Genomic DNA, 22,407 nt, shown 5'->3' with positions numbered 1-22,407 from the left:
GGGTTACTTTTCACACACATGGAATCATAAACTTGAATCCAGTGACTTTCACATCTTTATATGTCCTGTTTCTGTCTTTTTGCTCCTTCGCCTTCTATCATCAACCTTTCAGCTGCACTTGTCTAGAGGTACTAATGTTATCATACTGGCTTGTCCCAGTGGGGTCCAGAAGTTCCAGAGGGCTCGTCTCTGCCAGCCCAAGCCTCAGACCTCCCCTCAAGGGCAATATCGTATTCTGCCTGACTGTGCGCGCCTGTGTAATCCATAGCTGCAGGGAGGGTGACCTTCACAGCAGGCTGCCTCACAGCAGGCTGCGACACAGGCACTCAGGGAAGAGGACAGGCTGGGCAAAAAGGGTGCTGGGGGCAGGACATGGCAGTTCTTAGATAATTACCCTTTTATATTACACTCCCTACATGTGGTTGTTCTCTCTCTCTCCCATGTAACAACTATGATGAATATGAAAGTGTTCTTTTCCAAAAGGCCATGTTTAAATTAAAAAACAAATTTAAAAAACACATCCGCATTCATTTAATGCCTCTAAACTACAGCGAAATCAGTTTTCATATCCGGTATATTATCTTTTTGACAAGCACAGATTTTATATATATTCTTTCTTTTGAAAAGTCCTGAAGTCCTGTCATTTCTGCATCACAACTCCTGGTGGATTATAGCTCAATCTAGTCTAAGATAGTCCTGTTGGACAGAAATCTGTCACCAATCACTCAGGGTTAAAACAGTTTCCTGCAGTTTGCTCAGTCTTGGGGAAAACGCTATTTATCATTGAACATTTGCTGTGCATCCAGTGCGCTGCCTGAGTAAAGGTGAATCCGAAGCCAGAAAAAGTTATTGACAGTTATGTGAGGAGATGACGCAGCCAAATAAGTCCCTGCTCATGAATGATGCATGTCCCCACTGGCCCTGATGGAGAAAGAGAGCGAAGCTGGATGACAGCTGGGGTGCTGTGTGTGCATGGTGCAGAACAAGGTGAGAGTCTTTGTGGTACAGAACAGTTCTCTCTCTCTTTCTCTCTCGCGCACCCTGTGTGTGTGTGTGTGTGTGTGTGCGTGTGTGTGTGTGTGTGTGTGTGTGTCTCCCTCCTTTCTTTGCTCTTGCTCACTCACAAATATACACAAAATCAAGAGTTGTCAGTGGAGCTGTTACTCTCTACAAGTCTCCCCTGAGCATGTGTAGCCACAAAGTGACCTTAAAAACGGTCCGCCCTAATGCTCCGTCCCTCTCTCTACCTTCCCTCCATTCTCTCTGTCATCCTTTGACTCCCTCTCTTTTTTCTCCTGCTCTCTCTTAGCGTCTCCCTCTCACTCAGCCCCTCTATTTTCGTCAGAAACAATCACTGTATTTTCCGTCTCACTGCCCTGCGCTGCCGCAGTCTGAGACTCTGATGGCAGGACGGAGAGAGATGAGAGTGAAGGGGGTGGGCGTGGGACGTGTGCAGCACGCAGGGCAGAGGCAGAAACAGGGAAGGCTACATAATGGTTTGTTGTCATCACCACTGTAGCGTCACATCTGTCTGTCCTTTTAGCAGCAGTGGAGCAGCAGCCAGCACACAAATGCACACTGGCTGCATTACCAAGGCTTCCCACCACAGCGTCAGTGACATGTACAAGCATGCAAACCGAATATGGATACTGCACTACTGCTGTTGAGTGGAGATGCTTAGAGACGCTACTACAGTGCCTTTGGTTATTTGGCTACCCTTGCCATGCATATCCAGAATAAGAACGTCAAGAGCAAGGGCAAAGATATATTTTAAGCATGAACATATCTTTAACTCTAATGGCGTATCTGTGTAAAGCTGAGGTCAGATCGTAGTATCCCTCGAAGAACTGTAATTGCAGGCTTTCGTATGTGCTTGCCATTTTAGCAACAGTACACATTTTCAGAATAGTAACAAATGGGCAAAAGCCAGGGGAGTGAAATGTAAATGATGACAGTGTTCTTGTTTCCTGTGGCTGTTTGTGCTGTGCCAGATGGAAACCAGTCTACCAACTTATCCTCTTTGTCCTCTTCTTTGGACACATTCACAAACATACGTACACACATATACATATGTCAGTGTCGGCCTCAGGGGCTGCATCAATATTCATTGAATCTGAAACTCTGACTTGTCCCATTTGCTTGGTCTGAGACTGACGGGAGAGGGGTATTACTTGGAGGATAATTGCTAGTGATAAACTACCTCTCAAGACGCGGCTACATTGATTTGGACAGAGCGTTTGTGTATAGGAAAGTAACAGTGATAGATCTCAACACTTTACCTACAGGCCCAGCAAGCATTTGAATAAAACATTGTGCATGGGAACAACATTGTTGGGGAAAGCCATTAAGTCTCAGATTAGTAGCAAGTGGCTAATGCAGTCAGTCAGTGTGTAAAGCTGTGTAGCCCCGCACCACTCAAACAAACACATCAATCTGACTAACAGTGTGTGTCAACACGCTCCATGATTACCACACTAATCCCATTGCAACACACAGGAGACCACAGGAGATCATTACAATCGGACATATTGTCTCAACTCAAATGTGGAATTCATTTTGACACACACACACACACACACACACACACACACACACACACACACACACACACACACACATACACACAGAAATATTCTCTATTTTATAGGCCATTGGTAAAATGGTGTTTTGGACAATCAGCACAATGTAAATGAGTGTAAGCAGTTGTGCTTTGCTATCACATGTACACACATAGACAAACAATGCATCTCTGCAGTTGCTATTCAGGCACCAATTTGAGAGCACTTCAGCAGTAATGTCATGCAAATGTATTGTGAGTGTTAGAGATTTCATGGTGTGTTAGTGGAGAAGGGAGTGCCTGCAGGGCAGAGAGGACGATCGTGTGTGTGTGTGTGTGTGTGTGTGGATCTATGTGTGTGTGCTTGCGTGTATTTTTGTGTGTGCTGGGTAGATAGTGTTTTCTAAAATGTTATCATCAGTAGATGATGATTATTGTGGATGTAAATATGAATGTGGGAAAAAGAGAAAGGAGAGCTGCATGATGGTTATCCTGAAGATGTTTGCATGAATTTAATGGACCTGCATTAAACTAGTGTTTAATGTGAAATGGCAGTGTGCCCATGAAATAATGTGTTGCTGCCTGACTACTCCCCTGATGTGACGTACTGTTGTGCAGAGCAAGGTCATTGTCTTCTGTGAGACAGACCTTGATATGGACTTGATATTCCTCCAGTTTTAGAGTTAATCTAAATTAGTGATGGAACGTGATGCAGAAATGTTTACTTTTGGTGTTTGGTTTGTTTTTTTCTGTCCTCAAATAAACATCACATGACACACTTATTGTATATTCACAAAAAAACAAACACACAAAAAGACAGGTTTCAGGTTTTTACCATCTCTGCCATGATGAAAAGTGTTTGTGGTCCAGTGGTTGTCATTTTAAATCATGAATTTGTCTGACTAAATAATGGCTCTGTATATGTTTTCTCCTCATTTTGTGCTTGAAACTGTGAGGTTCCCCAGCATTACTGAATGTGAACTGAATGCTTCTGCACTTCTGAAATTAAACTTAGAAATCCGTATTTACTTTTATGATGCATGTCCGATGGCACTGAAAGCAAAACAGGCGTCTTTAACTCCAAAGAAGAGAGGAGGACAAGTTACAGTAATCTTTAGTTTGTCTGTATGTGTGTCAAAGGACCCAAAATGACAATATTCTACACACTCACACGGAAACATAGCTGAAAACATGTGAGAGCGATCGATCGTGAATCTGTTTTTGTTTGCATAAACCACATTCTGATTCAAATAAATCTCTCCAGCAGCCTGTCGTTGGATTAAGCTGCTTTGTGTGACAGTAAGACCTGAAAGCATTAACCCTAGCACATTAATTATGTCATTAGTAAATCTATCTAGTCTATTTGAAACAGACTATGTGACATGATGTGTTTTGTGCCTTTTTGTGTCTGATCTGAAGGCCCCATCACTCCCACATATTTTATTCTGTTGTACGATACTAAACTTAATTCAAATTAATCCCGATGAGAAAAAAAAAAAGCGGCTATATCTGGACAGTTCATGCAGCTTCCCTTTTGCAATGTTGTTCGGATTTGGGATATGAGTATTTCTATGTGCTTGCTTGACATCTTTCATTGTCACCTGGTCTCTTTAGGAATGGAAATGTGCTGCCGCTGCACACGCCAGTCTCACACACACACACACACACACACACACACACACTCACACACACATGCGCGCGCACACACACATTCGTCGTACCATTGGGCTGTCCTCCAATATTAATACACAAGGCTGGCAATGCTGTGGGACTGCATGCATGTCACACTGTCACAGCAGAGCAGAGGAGAGCAGAGCAGGGGAGAGAGACACAGGGAGGGGGGGCTAATTCTGGATGCATGGCATGTGGAGTTAGGATAACCATCTTTTCTACAGCTCTCCTCCACCACACTGTTTGTTCAATTACCATTTACTGCAGAATCAGAGAGGCAGAGGGAGAGAGAGAGAGAAAGGGAACAGAGGAAGAGAAGAGCAAGGATGATGGAGAGAGAGGAAGAGGTGGAGGGGTGGCGCTCAGTGATGCAGGGGGTGAGGAAGCGGCTGTGAAAGAGTTGGAGAGAATAGAATGAGTAGAGCAACAAGGGGGGGGGGGCGGCAAAAACATTCTGTATACAGAGGCAGGGACAGAGCAGAGGACATGGGGTGTGATGTGGTACAGAGCTGACAAGAAGAAGAAGAGCAAACACACTCTGTCACATGAAGGTGTCATGTATAGTGTCTTGCCCTAACAGTTCGTGACGAGCTCAAAAAAGCCAGCAGAATCTTGTGTGCACTTTGTTTCGGCTCGAACATTAAAAATCACAAAACCTGTGCGACAATTTCCTTGTGTAACAGCTCCGTACATGCAGGGCTTCTGTTACGAAACACCGCCACTGTTTCTGCTTTGATAAGTGTTGTGGACTGTCAGTGTAGCCTGAAAAAAGAAAAAAAAAACTTATTCAAACAGACTATTCCCAGCTCTCTGCGTGGGGCTCCAACCATACCAAATTGAGATGTACAGTGATGTAGCTCGATCCACCAGCTCCTCTCATCAGTTCTCCCCCTCACACTTGCATCCCCCTTTTTAAATCCTAATCCCTCCCTCCCTATCTTTCTTCAACTCTCCCCTTCCTCTACAATTTCTCTCTCTCTCTCTCTCTCTCTCTCTCTCTCTCTCTCTCTCTCTGGCTCCAGTATACGGAGCAATTACAGAGATGATATCCACTGTCAGTCAGCGGCTCACAGATGAAGCTGGGCCTCTTTAACATGCTAATGGAACGCCAGATTCAATCAGGCCTTTGTATGGCAGAGGGGAGAGCAGCGCTGCTCATTAAAAAATAAATCATAATAACAATGAGGCCCAGGCTGGAATGGCAAACAGCACCTAAGCCATGGTGTTGAACTCTCTCTCTCTTCCTCTATAGTCAGGAAACACTCCTGGTTTGTCATCCCTCTTCTTTTATTTTTTACCCATCCTCCCTCTTCCCTTTTCCCTCCAATGTGAGCCACCAAGTTGTGGCACTGTTGGTGTGGGGGGTGAATGTTAGCAAGGAGGAGGAGGAGGAGGATGTGGAGAACAGGCAGGGTGCATGAGGGTGCAGACTCCTTGAATCATCTGACAAACAAAAAGAGATTATGTCAAGTCAGCACTCTGTCCTCTGTCGCCTTTCTCAATCTTTGCCTCTCTGTTCTTACTGTCCAATAAGACCTCTGTGCCCCAATCCTCCTCTGTACAGGCACACACACACACACACACACACACACACACACACACACACACACACACACACACACACACACACACACACACACACACACACACACTTAACATAACTAATTTGTGTTCTTTCTCCTCACCCTTTAGAGCTCAAGGTCATCTCCAGGTCTTACAAATCTGTGGAGGTTTTTTTTTTTTTGTTTTTTTTTTAGGATATTTGTACACCCACTAAGACACTTAGTGTAAATACTATATTTACTGTGTCTGTAAACACTTAATCACAGGGCTCAGAACTCAATGGTAGCCAGCCGCTCAAGGTTAAAAGAATAGTTGGACATTCGGAAGAGACACGCACTCACATATCTGTCCTTTAAATGTAAGGCTACAGCCAGCAGCTGGTTAGCTTAGCTTAGCACAAAGACTATAAAAAAAAAGGGGGGGGGGGGGGGGGGGGGGCAGCTAGCCAGCCATAACAAAACCCGCCTACCAACACCTCAAAAGCTTACTAATCAACACATTGTATTCTGTTTGTTTAATCAGTACAAAAACTGACAGTCTGTTACCAATAGCTTCCTGGAGTCTGTGCTGGTTGCCTCAGAACCAAGAAATAGTTCAACACATAATCCCCCATAAAATGGCAAATTGTAATTTTTCATTTGACTGTTTGTACAGATTAAATGAACAAGATACAACCTGTTAATTAGTGAGCTTCGGTTGGAATTTGTTGCAATTTGACTGTGTCACATTCGCTGTTTCGCCTTTACGGCACCTGACTCGAACCTTAAGTTCAACAGACAGATGCATGAGTGGTACTGACCTTCTCATCTATCGCTCCATCAGAATGCGGATAACGTATTGTCCAAAATGACAAACTGTTGCTATAAGTGTGCACCAGTGTCTTTGCAGCTCCTCACCCTTGTCTCTTATGCAAGACTTAAGTTAAAAATGTATAGTGTCCAAACCCCAAATCACTCCCTCCAGAGCCACAGAAGACTTTATACCGTACAGCTGTTTTCACAGGCTGAGCAGTACTCTCTCTGATTTTGATGCACAAATTCTGTGGAAAAGCCCTTCAACTCTCTTTGAGGCTATATGATCCCAACCCTCTACTAGTGCTGCCCATCACCAGATGTCCCCGCTACCCTTGCTCTGAGTGTGAACCCTTCTCTGACCATGCCTACAGTAAGGTGTCCTTAAATGTCAGTGTGAGCTGAGGAAATGTTTGGCCACAGGAGAGAATATTTGCTTCAGCAGTGTTTCGCTTCACAGGGGTGAACCTCTGATGTAATTCAGCTGTCACATTTAACAAGCATATTGCACAACGTTCAGCGTCTGATATCCTCATTACTCTCATTACCATGCTGCTTTGGATAGGTTTTCAAAAGCCCAGGGCTCCTTTCATCCATGCTACTCTTTGTTTAAGATCTCTCCACTGGGTTGTGATTCATAGATGCTCACTTCCTCTTTATTCATCATGCATCAGCAGTGGAGAATGCAAGTCTGTGTGTGTAAGTGTGTGCAGGTTTATGTCCATGTGTCTATAGACCAGAGATTTATTACAGCCAATATCAACCAGAGCTCACTGAATAATGCATCACCTGCTATCATGGAAAAATATGCTGAATACGTTTCAGCTGAACTTCAAGGTGTGTGAGTTGGCATGAAAAAGCATAAAGCTTGCTCTCGACTTAGCTTCTATGTATGAAACAAGAGAGGGAAAACACTGCTCTCTACTTTGACAAATGAGCTGAGGTCTGGTTCAAGGAGGTTTCCCTTTTTCATATAATGAGCTATGCCAGGGGGATTAGCATCCTTGGGGGGACTTTTTGTGTGGGTTTCACTTACAAAGTCTCAATTGCAATATGTTGGCACACAATCTCAGCGTTTTAAATTTCAGATGTTGTTTTAACCTTTAAAAATTCTTGTTGGCTTGCCCGCTGAGCGTGCACACCTCCCCAGCTGCCTGCAGTTCTTTACAGGGGGAGGTGATGGATGCTGATTTAAACAAAAGTGTCATTTGTGGTCACACCAAAGACAAGTGACATTACAGCCAAGACCCCCCAGCACTTAAAGAGATTGGGCTGTGGTTGGATTGCCCAAGGATGAACATAGAGCACCGTGTTAGAGGACATGCTCGTTTGCTGGGCTACTCCATATTCATAGACAATACACTGGAGGGCAGTGGCCGTCGACCACATAAAGTCTCCTCCCCCACTCTATTAGGCTGATAGCATATTGCCCTCTACCCTCCTTGGGGAATGGAAGTCAATGAAATGCACTGGCAAACACTGAAGGTACATTATGGTTCCTGTTCTTCAAAGAGCACAGGTATATATATATTTCGAATCCCCACACCCCCTTTTGCCACCCCATCGTGCCTTCTCCTTTTGTCTTCCTTTAGAGCTGGGGGTCTAATCTCAGGCAGAATCTGGCGCCTTTGTTGTCGTCCTCCGAGGTGGATTTGGGTTGATCCACTTGTTTGTGGCTGAGTGATAGAATTCCATACCTGAGGGCACAGGTTTCTGGGAGGTGCATGGGAATAAAGTTGCCAGCTATTGTTCCACCTGGGTGTGTGACCACCAACTCGAACAAGGCAAGAAGGGGAGGAGATGGGAGAGAAATGTGGGTTTGGGTGGGGGCTGGGTGGCGGGGAGGAAGTGGGGGTGGATTTGAACAGGCTGCAGGGAGGAAAACAACAGACAACTGAGGACAGGTGAAGAGAGGGAGAGAGGCAGAGAGGGTACATGTTCCGCTGTGCTGCCTTCTCGGACAAAGAATGTCACCTTGTCCTCATTCCTTGCCTCTTTTTCTGGTTGTCTCCCTCCATCCCTTTATCCCTCTGTTCCTGTTGCAATGCACTGATACACAGGCAGCATTTTCCCTCCCCTTTCTACCAGTGCCATAAGTCTAATTTCCCTTCACTGCAGTGGATCACTGTCTTTCAACAGACACAACAAAGCAATGCTCCGGTTCCTCCTTCATAGCATTCCAACAGTCCATCCGTCATTTACTCAGACATTGCCTACAGCCAGAGACATTTAGACACATCTCCACTGGACAACTCTGTGATCATCTTACAAACCTGACTGGCCCTCGGCCAAGGGAGGAGCATTCATTACAAAAGGAAATACATAAAAAGATAGAAACCTGAGAGAGAAAGAGAGCAGACAGCAGGGAATTTAAAAGAGGACAGCGGAGATGGAGGGGAGGAATATGGAGTCTGTGGTGAAGCTGTTTGTCTTTCTACAGTACCTCCTGGATGATTCAGTTTATTCCTAGTTAAGGTGTGGTCACTGAAACCAGTTGCCGGGCTTAACATAATTGAGATAGTTACAGCACACCAAAGCACATGTGCATGTAATATAATAATGTCATGTGTAGCTCTGCAGTCTTTTTTTTTTTTTTTTTTTTTTACCTCAATGCTGTTCTAGGTTTTCACTGCCATAGAAATATACAGACACTGAAAATCTTTTGAGAATAAAAAGCTCCCATCGCTTGCTCCTTTTCTGAAGATGACAGCTTATATTTGACATTGTGAGCTTAAATTCACAGTTGCAATGAATTCCAACACTGAGTCGCAGCCAAAAGAGTCAAATATCTATAGAAACTTCTCATATCATTCAACACTACGTCAAAATCTACTTTCCTGCATTGCAGCTGCCATTGTCGGCAAAAAAGAAAGCTACCTCCAAAGCCTAAGTGCTGGTTACTCAAAAGATTAGTATCAGTTTGAATTTTTCTTTTAAGGGTCCAGATTTACTTTAGAATTAAGGTTATATAAAATTGGGTTTGCTATGTAACCATGCCAGTGAGGGTAGTGCTAAGTTAGGGAATTAATATAAGCCAGTGCCCTGACAAGGGTAACCAAACAGAGATGTGTGTTTGTTTTGTGCTCTCATTGTGACCCTCTCTCTGTGTGAACAGTGTAGCAGCGCTGTGTCGCCACAGTCGGACTGCGCTGAGCTGCGCTGCTCTGTTCTCTCTGTGTACCCATCATCCCTGGCTGTCCCCTCCCATTAGCCCTGACAGCTATTTGTCTGTCATTACTGACCTCAAAACAGCACAAACACTCTCCGTCACCACACACACGTACACACACAGACTGTACACTAGCTGAGCCTTACACTGCAAAAATCATTTTGTGGCTGCGCTCTGGTGCAAACTTAATTACATGCTTTCATCACGCGAGGTGTTATAGAGATAATATCACGTTGGAATGTAATGTGACTGAGGGCACTTCAGACATATTTTCATTATGTCTATTAATCCTGTCCTGAATGGGTTGCTGCAAGTTGCAACACGAAGCCCAACATAGGGCTACTCTCCCAAAGTATCATCATCATCAGAGCTGTCATTGATTTAAGGTGGAACAAGAGACACACAGGATATCAGTCATGAGTGAAGGAATAGAGCTGTATCATTTTACTAGCCCACCTTTAGTGACCTTGAATGGATAGATAATACAGATCCAGTGTAAAAAAGGCAGGGAAAATTACTGAGGCAAAGGATTTAACTTTGCAAAGCTGATCACAGCTCTACACCACATCTACAGTATGAATCAGGAAGGTCGCATCCTACTCTAGAGAGATCAGCCCACTAGATCGGTGTGCATGCATGTGCATGTCAGTGTGCGGGCGCGTCTCTCTGTTTGTGTGTTGCACCAGCACACAATCCCTCAACCCCAGGACTAACAAAAGCCAACAGCCTCCAAAAGTTCAGTTGCTGCGGACGATGAGCCAGCAGGAGATTTATCTGGAGGATTAAAGCGGTGTGCATCTGCTTCTGTGACTCAAGGACATGCATTGGCCCCAGTGTGTATTCTAGACACTGTGTATTGTGGAGTTGAGGGTTGACAGGCAAGGTGCACAGGGGTATCAGAGGCGGGTCGTCTTTATCCTCATTCCATCCCATTATTTTTGCATCATACCTCCTCCCTATGGCTCCCATCTTTCTTCTCTTCATCTCTCTTGGAATCCCCAGTGAACTCCTCTGTGTCTACCAGAGAGACAGACTGGCAATTAAATCCTCCCAGCCTTGATTCAGCTACTTAAGAGAGATCAAGGGAGGATCTTTTGGGGGGCTTTTTGGGGCCTGCCACTGTCATATTATCTCACTAGGGTGTCATTACCACCCCATCCACTCTGTCATTATCCACAATGCTCCCCTTTGGGATAGACTTAAGGTTTACCCTGCCTTATCTTTGTGTCGTGTGTGTGTTTCTTTGACAGGCTGGTGTGTGCCTGCTGTTATTTCTTATATGTGACAATATTTTGGACGAGAAGCTGCTCTTGAAATTGACTTGTGTGGAAAGTAAGTTCTCTGATCGAATTGCAAAGGGCAGCAGATTGAGTTTCTGGTGTGTGTGCATGTGTGTGTGTTGTGGAAGGATGGGGCGAGGATGGTGAGCTCACACTTGGTTGTCCTTTCACCTGAAAATGTAAACTGTGCGTGTGAGACTTGTCGTTTTGGAGGCTTTGATCACTCACTGGAAGCTGTTTTAACTTTGTCTGACCTTCATGTTGCTGCTGTTCGGGTGTTTTTTTTCAGAGCATGATACCACACATGCTGCAGTCTGTACTTTACGTTTACCTTACAGTACAATGAAATTAGCAAAATTGCTGTTCTCCAAATTGGTAGGTTGGGTACAATCTAAAAGACCTGCAATTAGAGGGGAAAGTTTAACACCCTCCCACTGATGCAGAAAAATGTACACAGACACAAACACGTTAGCTTGCAGTTAGTCTATGCTGATGATGACAACCGTGTGTGTGTGTGTGTGTGTGTGTGTGTGTGTGTGTGTGTGTGGAGTCTCACTGCAGTGCGTATATTTGGATTAAGGACTGAGACATGTTCTGACTAATACTTAGCACTGTGCTGAAGTCTTGAGTAGAGGCTGCTGCATCATTTCACAGTTACTAAGCTCACGTAACCTTTGTACACTATCTGTCATACACACAAGCACACGTTGTCAGACAGGCAGGCACACAAACACACACATGCACATACCTTACATGCAACACGAATGCACAGAGAGGCCAACTCGCATTTGAGGCAGTGAAGCAAGTTTCAGCTTTCCCCTGCATAATCCACCCATTAAAGCGTGGCATAACACCAGCAGTTCCAGGCAGCAAATCAAACAGATCTTTATCTGCATCCACCTACCATGTATTAACCTTCACAGGAAGCTAGAAATTAGCATACCGTGATTAGAAAAGATTGGGAAGATAAAGTTTGAGAGGAACATGTGGTTTTTACATCTCATAATCATTTTGAGCAAGCTAAAATAAGAACTTGAAGCGGCTGCTTTGAAGTTTTCAGAGGGGCTCAGCAGCACACTCTTGTGGTCACTTACAGTCATACCTGCTCAGGTTTGGGTTTTTTTCCACCTTCATGCTTGATACGAAGGTGGAAAGCTTTCCGTGTATCTCCCTGCACTGTGTGAGCCTTGTTGCACTCAGTGCTTTCTCCAGTGAAGCACATCACTACCTGTGACTCAGAGACTGTGAGTCCATAATTCATTCATAGCAGAGGCTGAGGCAGCTATCTGGAGCAGGGCTGCTGCTGCCACAGCTGTCTGCGAGAGAGCATCCAGGAAGGTAAGCAGCTCAGGATACAGCCGCCAGACAAACACTCAGGGCTAATGACCTGAGCAGTGCACTGTGCGGCAGGATCTCGAGGTGACAGGTGAGGCATTGGGCCGATCCTGTGCTTTAAATGAATGTGAGAGAGCGCGTGTGCGTGCACGTGTGCAGGCAAACTTTAAACCGAGTCAGCTGCTTTATGATGGACACAGTTAAAAAGGCAGAGAGACATATGAGTCAGAGGAATGTTGCCTTTCATGGACCTGCCTGAATAATCCCCTACATGTGTAAAAGTGGGTGCACTGAGGTGTAAGTGTGTGTTAGGCAAAAAGTGAATAAAACCTTCTGGAACACTGCGTGTGCACATACGTGTGTCTTTGATATGTGTGTTCATGCCAACCTCAGTGTGTGAGTGCGATTTTCTTTGTGCCCTTGAGCGGGGCTTTTTGCCAGGGCTGTGATTCTATTGATTGCCCTTATGGTCAGGTGAGATGGAGGCACGCTGTCCTGCTGGGCCCGAGACACGAAGTGAATACTGAATGGAACAGGGACAAATTTTCATTCTTTCTCTCCCTCTTGTACCCTATGTGTTCGCACTCTATCACGCTCCCTCCTCTGCTGAAATGAATTGGCTATTCCTGTAGGCCCGGGCACAGCTGTGTACAGCACAGAATACACACCGAGCTGATCATGAGGGAGGGAAGGAGCGAATGAGGGTGAGAGATGAAGGAGAGAGAGCTGGTAAGAGAAACAGAGACAGACAGATGACCAGCCATCCATCGCACCCTACAACCCATATTAAACAGCAGACCAGTGAGGACAAGCCTGACAGCTTTGCCTGACCACAAACACTGTAATGATAATGAGCCAGTCATTTTAGCTTCTGTGAATATCTTCCTCAGTGGTTATGAAATAGTCTGGCAGCTTCAGTTTGTATGTCTTCCATGAGTTAGTCAACGTGCAGACAGCCACCATCCTCTGAACTGTCAGACTGGGTTTGAGGTGCTGCTAATGGTGTTTCTACAGTACCAGTCTGGTGTACTCTGTTGTGTGTGCATGGGAGAGAGAGAGAGAGAGAGAGAGAGAGAGAGAGAGAGAGAGAGAGAGAGAGAGAGAGAGAGAGAGAGAGGAAAAAGAGGTTTGATGAGGGAGACTATGTTGGGGGTTATGTTGAGGATGCTCCCAGTGCAGCCCCTGGTCTCTTTAAATCGTCTCACTGACTCAGAGTTCTCTCAATAATGCATACATAAGCCGAGGGCAGGCTTTCTCAAGATTTAGAGGCAGCAGTTAGTCTGAAGTCTCAAGCGGGGCACACATGAGGCTGATAAAGTAAATTATGAGTGCTGCACAGATAATCACTAAAGCGTCTGCGTGGCACACAACTTAGTTTCTTCGTTGTGATTTCATTATCAGGTTGTCAAATGTACTGAATCTTGGAAGCATTTCTGTTAAACATCAAAGACATCAGCAGCACTGATCATAGACTGAGTATGTAGTGCTGGTGTCTCCCTCCCCTCTCGGCCATGTGGAGGACAGGTGCCCGCTTCAAGGCCCTGCAGAAAAGCAAGTTGGCAGCCTGACTGTTACCACCTCCTTCTCCCGGCCTCTGCTGCCAAAGACCCTGGCACATCTGTGTCTGTCCAGCATGTCTGGTGCCAACTACCCTGCTCCCATTGTTCTCTCCTGAATGCACCCAACGCCCATGGGAAAGAAGGCTGAACACAGTGTGGCACAACCTACACAGCCGGTTAGATAATCTCAAGACATGAAAAGATTCTGTTAGCCTAGATTCTGGAAACAGCTTTTTGTCTTGCAGCATAGACAAGGAAAACACCCGATGGTGATTTTTATAAGATTCTTCCTCCATCAGCTTCAGTTTCTGACTTTCACTGGAGTGAACACAGTCCTGCATGAGCATACTAACCGTACATATCATTGATGAGACATTTTAGAATATACGAAACAGTATATTGCTTTTCATGTGAAACTCATCATGTGGAACTCCTTAACATTTTTTTTTTTTTTACTGTATTTGATTTTGATTTATTCATTTTGTGGTTGTCTCTTAGTTTGTTATAGTTTCTGAGTTTTTGCTTTATCACAATACTGCATCAAATTATAATAATTGTATGAGATGGGAAACACAAGAAAACAGGCAGTTACCAAAAATGAAAATGATCCTCCATCTGTTATTTGCACTTAAGTTCTGTGTTATTTTCTTCCACTAGTTCAAACCCAAACACACACACGCACACACCCACTCACATATAAAGGGTGCGTATGTGTGCATGCATGCATGTGTGTGTCTAGATATGCATGTATTTCCCCAGTGGAGGCGGGGATGTGGCCAATAGCAGATTTATCGGGGCCACGCAGGCTGGCGAATTATTGAATCATCCGCTCTTGCCTTTGATCTCTCTTCTGCCTGCTCTCTAATTTTAACCCTCCTTCTCTTCCCCCTACACTCCATATATCTCTGCTGCACATGTTTCATCTTTAACTCTTTCCCCTCTACCTGCAGAATCTGTCCATTGTCTGTCTCTCCTGCTGTTATCTCTGTATGTGTAAGGACAGTGCAAGTGTGGAAATGTGGCCTTACACACACACACAAACACACACACAAATACTTTTATACTTAACAGGCATTCCCTGGCCCTCAACACAGACAGTTACAACTTAATGCCTGTCCCAAACCTTTACTCTAACTGTGATCTAAATCTGAATCTAAATTCTAACCAAAACTGTGTCTAATTTCATGGTGCCAAACCCAAAATGGTCCTCACAAAGATACACCCATAAAAGCCACTGGCTGCTACACCAAGCCCTCTGGCAGTGTCCTGCAGGCCGTTTAAGAGCCTCTGCGAGCCTGGTAGGATTCCTGGCGTGTCAGAGGGTTTAACAACATCCAAATCACTGTCTGAGTCCTCTCAGCTCTTCCAGACTCGCCTGTCTGTTTCTCTGCCTCACATAGACATTCACACAGATCAGTCTCCAAAAGCCAGTAGGGAGAACAGAGGGAGGGAATAAGAGAATATACAGAGTAAAGACAGTGTTTTGTCTTCTCTGACTTCCACATGCAGTGATCAGCTTTCGCTTCACTTGGGGCTGCAGTTTACAGTTCAGCTCATAATTGATTTTTTTATGATTTCTGTCTGTAACAATTTTCATTCGTCAGTGATAAACCAGTGCATAAAATGACAGAAAATTGTGTAAGATGTCCATCACAATTTCCTGAAGCCAAAGGGTTGGTCTCCAAATTGCTTGCTTTGTTCTGACAACAGTCTAGAAACCAAAAATATTCAATTTGGCATGATGCAAAAGAGAACAGCAGCAAATCTTCACATGAACAAGTGAGTGCTTGGCATTTTATTTTTTATTCAATGATCAAAACAGTTGTCAGTTAATTAAATTGCCTGCTGATTAATCCATGAATCTATTTAGCACAGGTGTTACAGCTGTATACGCTGTAGCGGTGCAGTGTGAGCTGTGATTCTATTGTGTCATGTTGTCTTGTTCTGTTGTTTAATAAGAAACACTCACGACTTATCATTTAATTGGCTCTGGATCTAATGCACGATTTTGTCAATGTGCACAGCAGAGCCTGGTGGGACCACATACAAACATTTACTTTACACACAGTGCACAAACAGATATATGCACATAAACTTAGGCAGGTCACACAGGCACACTCCTGCGCCATACAGTGATTCGTTTGATTTACCCTGTGAGGAGGTCCCCAAAGAGAGGTTTAATTAATGGGGTAATTACACAGTGGGAGAAGAAAGCAACCACACTCTGATTTATGCACACTGACAAACACACACATGCCTCCACACACACACACTCACACATACTCTGTCTTTACTCCAAGGACGGCTGCCCCTATCTCTGCTTTCTGCTCCTCTTCTCCATTCACTACTTCAGATTTCAGCTCCACCTGCTGCTGCTGCTGCTGCTGCTGCTGCTGCAGAGACACATTCTGTTCCCAGGTCAGCCAATCTCTCTGTTTGTTTGCCTGCCAGAGGCTGGCTGACCCACTGCCAGTAACAGTCTTCATGCTCAAGTACAGACTCACTGGGGAGCCGCAAACATTACTACTGTGCAACATCAGCACAGTCTGTGTCACTCCTTCCAAACAAAGCACACACCCACGTACACACACGCACAAATGCCTGCACAAAGAGTCACAGACATGAACAGAGGCCATGTATCAACATGCAGTATAGTGTCATGATTAATGCAGTCAAGAGTCAGTGTATTAGTCACGTTGTTAGTGGTGCAGCCCCAGAGGAGGAGCAGCCTTCATCAGTCATCGAGGTAGAGGTGGAGGAGAGAGCAGCTACAGGACCTCCCATCCTCTCTCATCACAACAAACAGCATCTAGGAGGAGCTCAGTTTAACAGACTGAGTGAGGAAACTGGATGTTTGTACTTCTGAGAAATTTGTGAATGTGCATACTTAAAAAGTGTGTGAGACTTTCTAATTTGGAAAGCAACGTTCTTTTCAGTCGTTGCACTGAAACATGAAAATATTTTTGTATGACAGTGAAGAGTTCAAGAGTGCGGAGTCATCCTGTGATGATGAAACAATCCACCAGCTTGAAAACCAACCAGCCACAAGGCCACAAACTTGTTTCTCCTGCTGTAAGAATGTGTTGCGTGTGTGAACATTGGTTTGCGCATTCATACGTGTGTGCGTGTGCATCATTGTGGTTTGCTCAGCGGAAGAAACTTATGCCCGACTAGATGTAATGATGCAGTCATCTCCTCCTCGAGGCCCACAGATGCGCAGCAGAAGGCAGCTGGGCTTCAGCTGAGACAGCACTTTCACTCAGTCTGACAAAGTCTCTCTCTCTCTCTCTCTCTCTCTCTCTCTGTCTGTCTCTCTCTCTCTCTCTCTAATCCAAACTTTGGAGACTGCATCTGCTAACACCATATTCCTCCAGTGCGGCAGTGATATTATTTTCTCTGATCACATTCGGTTGACATAAAGCTCGATGAAAATGCAGAGGTGTCAAATAATGCACGAATTACCATGTTAAAGTGTGGAGGCAGGTAGAAACGAATAGCAGTAGGAAGCAGAGCGAGAGACAGCAAGTAACGGAGCAAGAGAGTAGCTTAGAGCAATCCCAAAAAGGAGAGCAGCAGAGCTTTAAGTCTCGGGGGAATTTGAAAGCCACAGAAATCCAGTTGCGGATATTAAGAGGCTTAATCTAAGAGCTTGCTGAGGCTGAGTTTTGCTGTGTGGGCCCATCACTATCATCCTTGACAGAGGTTAAAGAGGAAACGAGGGGGGCTGAGGAGGAGAGGAAAAGGAGGCAGATGGGAGCAATGGCGAGAATAGGGAGCCGTGTATCATTATGACAGCCTTGCATGCTTATAGAGGAGAATTATACATTGACATAGTGCACAGGTGTGCGGGTGTGTGTCTGTGTGTGTGTGTGTGTGTGTTTGTGGATGTGTATTATTCATACTGTGGGGACATGATATCGTTACAGTCACATTGCGGGGACAAAACTCAAGTCCCCTTGATCATAAAACTTTAGGCTGAAGACTGGGGTTATGGTCAGTGTAAGTCAATGTCATCTGAAGTAATGGAAACGCAACATAACTGTGGATGTATGCGTGCGAGTGTGTGTATATGTTGTGTGTGTATGTGGGGTACCCTTGCAGTGGTGTTCGCAAGCGACTGTGTTTTTCAAATCCTGTGAAAATCCACTCAAACAGCATGTTGGATACAGTCAAAGCCAGGGAGCATGTGTCAGACCTGAGCAGAGGAATCAGAGTCTAGGATTCATTCATTCCATAATTAGACACAATCAAGTGATCCAACTCCAGTGCACGAGTGAGGATGACAGAAAGCAACACAGGCTGAGATGAAACTCATTATCATCAAGCAGCAGATATCTCCCAGGAGAGGAGAGGAGAGGAGAGGAGACTGGCAGGCAGGTGGATAAGAGGAATCCCCCACTGCCTCTATGGCATCCTTTTCTTCTCCATGGCATTCCTGCTTCATTTGAAGTGAACGTTTTTAGTATAATGAAAAGCTTCGGTGATGTTAATTGTACAGAGCCTACACAGCCCTCAGTATCACAGCGTGTGTGCACAGCAGTGCCGCTGCACTTTGGCACTCCAGTCTTGTCAACTTGTCAGGAAAACCAGAACATCTGTCCACAGTAATCATTCGGGCATCCTTAATGGCCCAAATGCCGCTTTTCCATTGGGGTGCCACAAAGCTTAGCTCTGTCTGCGGAGAAATAATTGCTTTGCAGTGCAATTATGGCTCATTTGGAATTCAATGGCACAGTCTGAGAAACTACAACATGCAATCCATAATAACAGGCACAAGTAATTTTTTTTCTCTGTCTCTATTTTCATTTTGTACTTTATTTAAGTATATTACCAGAAGCATGTATAGCTAGTTATTATCTTAATTGTAAAAACAAACATGGGAACAGTTAGTTCTGTCTTAGACATGCAAGTTATAAGAATATGACATATATATTTGTTCATCTCTGTCTTTTTCTATCTGCAGGAGGCATAAACCGGGCCGGGGCAGCAGTGCCGACATTCTTGCGGACCCCCACTATGATCCAGCCTCACCTGGACATGAAGCCCTTCCTGCAGTTCCCCATGGAGACCCCCCCTCCGCCGCACAGCATGAACCTCTTCCACAACTTCAACGCGGTGAGAGCTGATGCAGACACAGACACATACCGCAGTCTTCTGACTCACTCAGTGCAATAAGGCAAACACATAAGAAAGAAATTGAGTGAGGTCTGTGTGTTTATCTCCAAAATACTTTCACATAGATTACTGCCAAGTGCAACATACATCTTTCTAATCCTTTAACTAGCTTTAACGTGTGTCTTTAAACTGCTGAGGTGCTGCAAAAAACAGTAAGAATGCATGTTGTGTTAATCAGGCCTAACTATAAGGGAAGTGGGGTATTTCTGAGACTCTATTAATTCATGTACACACACTCTGCCCCATTCCTCAGTTTGAAGCCAGTATTAAAGAGCAGTTCTAAGGCCATCTTTATAGCTGTGCACTTCAAACACCACAGATTGTTTGATGTGGTATTTATTTCAGCGGAGAGGGATCTTCCTGTTTCCCCAGGCCCTGACTAACATCTTATCATTTAGATTAGACCGTAGAGACATTTAGCATTTCACGAACTCAGCACAATGTGCCGCCTGCTCCTCCAGACTCCATTAGGGAATGTCAACACATTCTCGTCAGCAATATGTAAAATCACTGAACTTTGTATGTACTTTGTATGTATGTGGGACATTGCTATTCTTGGACTCTGTCTGCAACAGAGTTATTCTCTGCATGTGTCAGCTTGGTATATTTGGCTGCAGTTTGCAGAGGGGAGACATAACAATCTCTTGTCACTAATTGGATATTATGTGGCACGTGCTTTGACCACGTATGGCACTACAGGGATAGCAACATGAGGCCAGATGCTGTTAAACACATTTTAATGATACAGTCATTTCAATTGCTCTCCATGGGCCGTAAGTGGAAGCACTGATGTTAAAACTGCAATGCACCCAGCAGACATGGATTAATAGAGATCCTGAAATGATGCAGGCACTCAGTTTCCAGTCTTGCGTCTGTTAGCACAGCCCTGAAATCACTCTTGCTTGCTCTTTCTTCTTTCTGCCTGGCCCCCTTCTGAATCGCTCCCCCTCATTCCGTAACTTCCCTCTGCTCCCCGTCACCGCCTTCAGAACGTTAACTACGTCTGAAGGTCCAGAGGGATGCTGTGAATGTTAATAGCTGTTGCCGCTGATCACTGCAAGCCAGCCCTGAGTGGTGTTTTACTGCCCGGTGGCCAGGAGATGGGGCCATAGGAGAGGCTTGGAGGACATTCTGACCTTATAGATGCGCTGCATACTGCCACATAGACATGGACAGTATTTAAATGCTTTTACAGCATTGCTTTAAATGGAGACTGCCTGACACATTCACCCTGATAGTACACTTTGACTGAAATGTCTTGGGGAAATGCCTGAAGTATGCATTTTGCAGCCGTATAAAATGCAAAAATAAACGATACAGCTTTGGTTGCTGCTAATGAAGATGGTCTTGATGTTTTCCTACAGAGGAAGCCATGGCCCTCAGCTTTACCAGAGATGTTTTTATGTTTAATTTAGTGTTATGCAGTTGAGTAAATTTATACAGGAAAACCTAGAGTAATAGAGTAAGTGTTTACAGCTCTGTTTACATCACTGGCTATATTTTATAGCCTGTTGGGCTTTTAGGCAGAAAGATGTTTGAACAATCAGAGACTATGCTTGGGTCTGGTCTCTTTCATATAACTGTATAAATGAAGGATGAACTAGGATTAGTTCACATTAAAAGTACCGTTCCCAGTGTTTTAAATTCCTCCTGGTGTCTGTCTGCACCAGCACGCTGTGATAAATATGGATATGCACAATACTTCAATGAAGACACAGCATTATAGCAACGATAACACTGAGAAATGTCCCTGCACTCAGCCGGCTGCTAGTTATTCTATCATTCTCTCTTAATAAGTGATCTGTGCAGAGTTTGTACAGTCTTAATGAGACTCACATTGAGGGTTATTAGCCCCATAGCAGAGGAATGGTCTCTCCTAAAGCCATATACAGCTTTAATGGTCCTCTAATGTGATTTGTCCTTTACCTGCCTGTCTCACCCAATGCGCCTCTAGACAGTGACAAGGCTGAATTATTTATCTGCAGCAGCTGGTCCTGATATAGACGCGCACTCGCACACCTCCGAGCAGGGCAGCCTACCCTGATGTGGACTTAGGCTGCAAAGTCAGGAATTTTTGATGAACGTGTCTAATCATGCAAAGCCACGAGCAGACTTATTGAGTCTCACCTGCTGTCTCACCTCCTTTCAGTTGTTTTTTTTTTTCCTTTATCCTGAACAACACACTCTCCAACAGTATTGGTCCTCCTTCACAGCACCTCTATTCCAGCGCTGATCTTAACCAGATTAATTAACTGATGTGTTATCACACCTGTTGCCTCTATAGGTTTCAGACTGAGGCTCAGTCAAAATAGTAGTCATTCAGAGCATGTTTCATGGGGCTTTATCAGATATGATATGCACTGGTGTCTGGCTCATAGGCATCACATATGTCTTCAAACCACTGTAGCAAGAAACCCGACAAGAGGAGTATTGTGTCGGCGTGTGTATTCATGTGTGGTTTGGTCTGGGGTTGGCAAAACCACCAGTGGCTGATGATGACATTTGATAGATGGTGCGAACTTGGGGAAGACGGAGGGGGGTCGAGCAGGAGGAGAGCAGGGCACACAATCCTGGCTGCATATGGACAGATCTAGAATGCATGAAGAAGGGGGTGAGAGAGAGAGAGAGAGAGAGAGGGAGAGAGCGTGAAGGGGAGGAGAAAACTGGAAAGCAGAGTGAGGAGAACGCACTACAGTGAGGCGTGAGGCAGAGACAGAGGAAGCGGCTGAGAGGAGAGGGAGGCTGAACAAAAGGGACAGGCACTTGTGAGGTGATGTGTCAGTGAAAAAAAGAGGCAGCAAGGCAGAGATTTGAGAAAATCCTCACAGCATACAGTTCTCTTACAGCATTTCAAAGAGAAGCAGAGAGTGTGCCAAAAGAGGAAAAACAAAGAAATCTTTGCTGGCAATGCATCACTAGGCACAAGCCCTATTTTATTTTTTTGTAAGTTAGTTTGTATTCAGCATTGTCAACCAACTAGGAGGCTGAATGAGTGAGGAAGGTGCACCACACACTCTTAGTCTCGCACATGCTGAGACCCAAACACACACCTCGGCTAGCAGCACACACACAGGAGGACCAATGCAGCTCCAAGCTTCTACAGACACAGAGGAGAAGAAGGTGAGTACCTCAATGCTCGGAGCTTCTCGCTGTTTGTTTTTTGTTGTTCACCCAACAGTATCTCAATCTGGGCACAACTCAAAGCAGTGTACAACTTTGAGCTTCAAAGGCTGTTTTTAATCTGGCACGGTGCAGACTTGACTGTGACTGCCAGAGTGGTCCCACCGAGAGTCACAGTGCAGTGCAT

General features: G+C 44.8%; 1 protein-coding gene across 2 annotated transcripts in view; it reads left to right on the top strand.

Moving 5' to 3' along the window:
- The window catches only part of znf385a (zinc finger protein 385A), a 52,258-nt gene that overhangs the window by 9,130 nt on the left and 20,721 nt on the right, over positions 1–22,407 (top strand). Inside the window, exon 2 of one of the 2 annotated variants that reach the window (XM_070968745.1) lies at positions 18,889–19,040. In XM_070968745.1, coding sequence (XP_070824846.1) covers positions 18,889–19,040 — 152 coding nt within the window. Of the gene's footprint in view, positions 1–18,888; positions 19,041–21,809; positions 22,221–22,407 lie in introns of those variants that run through there. The other variant, XM_070968746.1, reaches the window with a different exon arrangement.

Source organism: Chaetodon trifascialis, chromosome 8, assembly GCF_039877785.1.
Source record: "Chaetodon trifascialis isolate fChaTrf1 chromosome 8, fChaTrf1.hap1, whole genome shotgun sequence".
NCBI lineage: Eukaryota > Metazoa > Chordata > Actinopteri > Chaetodontiformes > Chaetodontidae > Chaetodon > Chaetodon trifascialis.
Note: the sequence above shows the minus strand (reverse complement) of the source record. Positions and strands in the feature narration are given on the sequence as shown.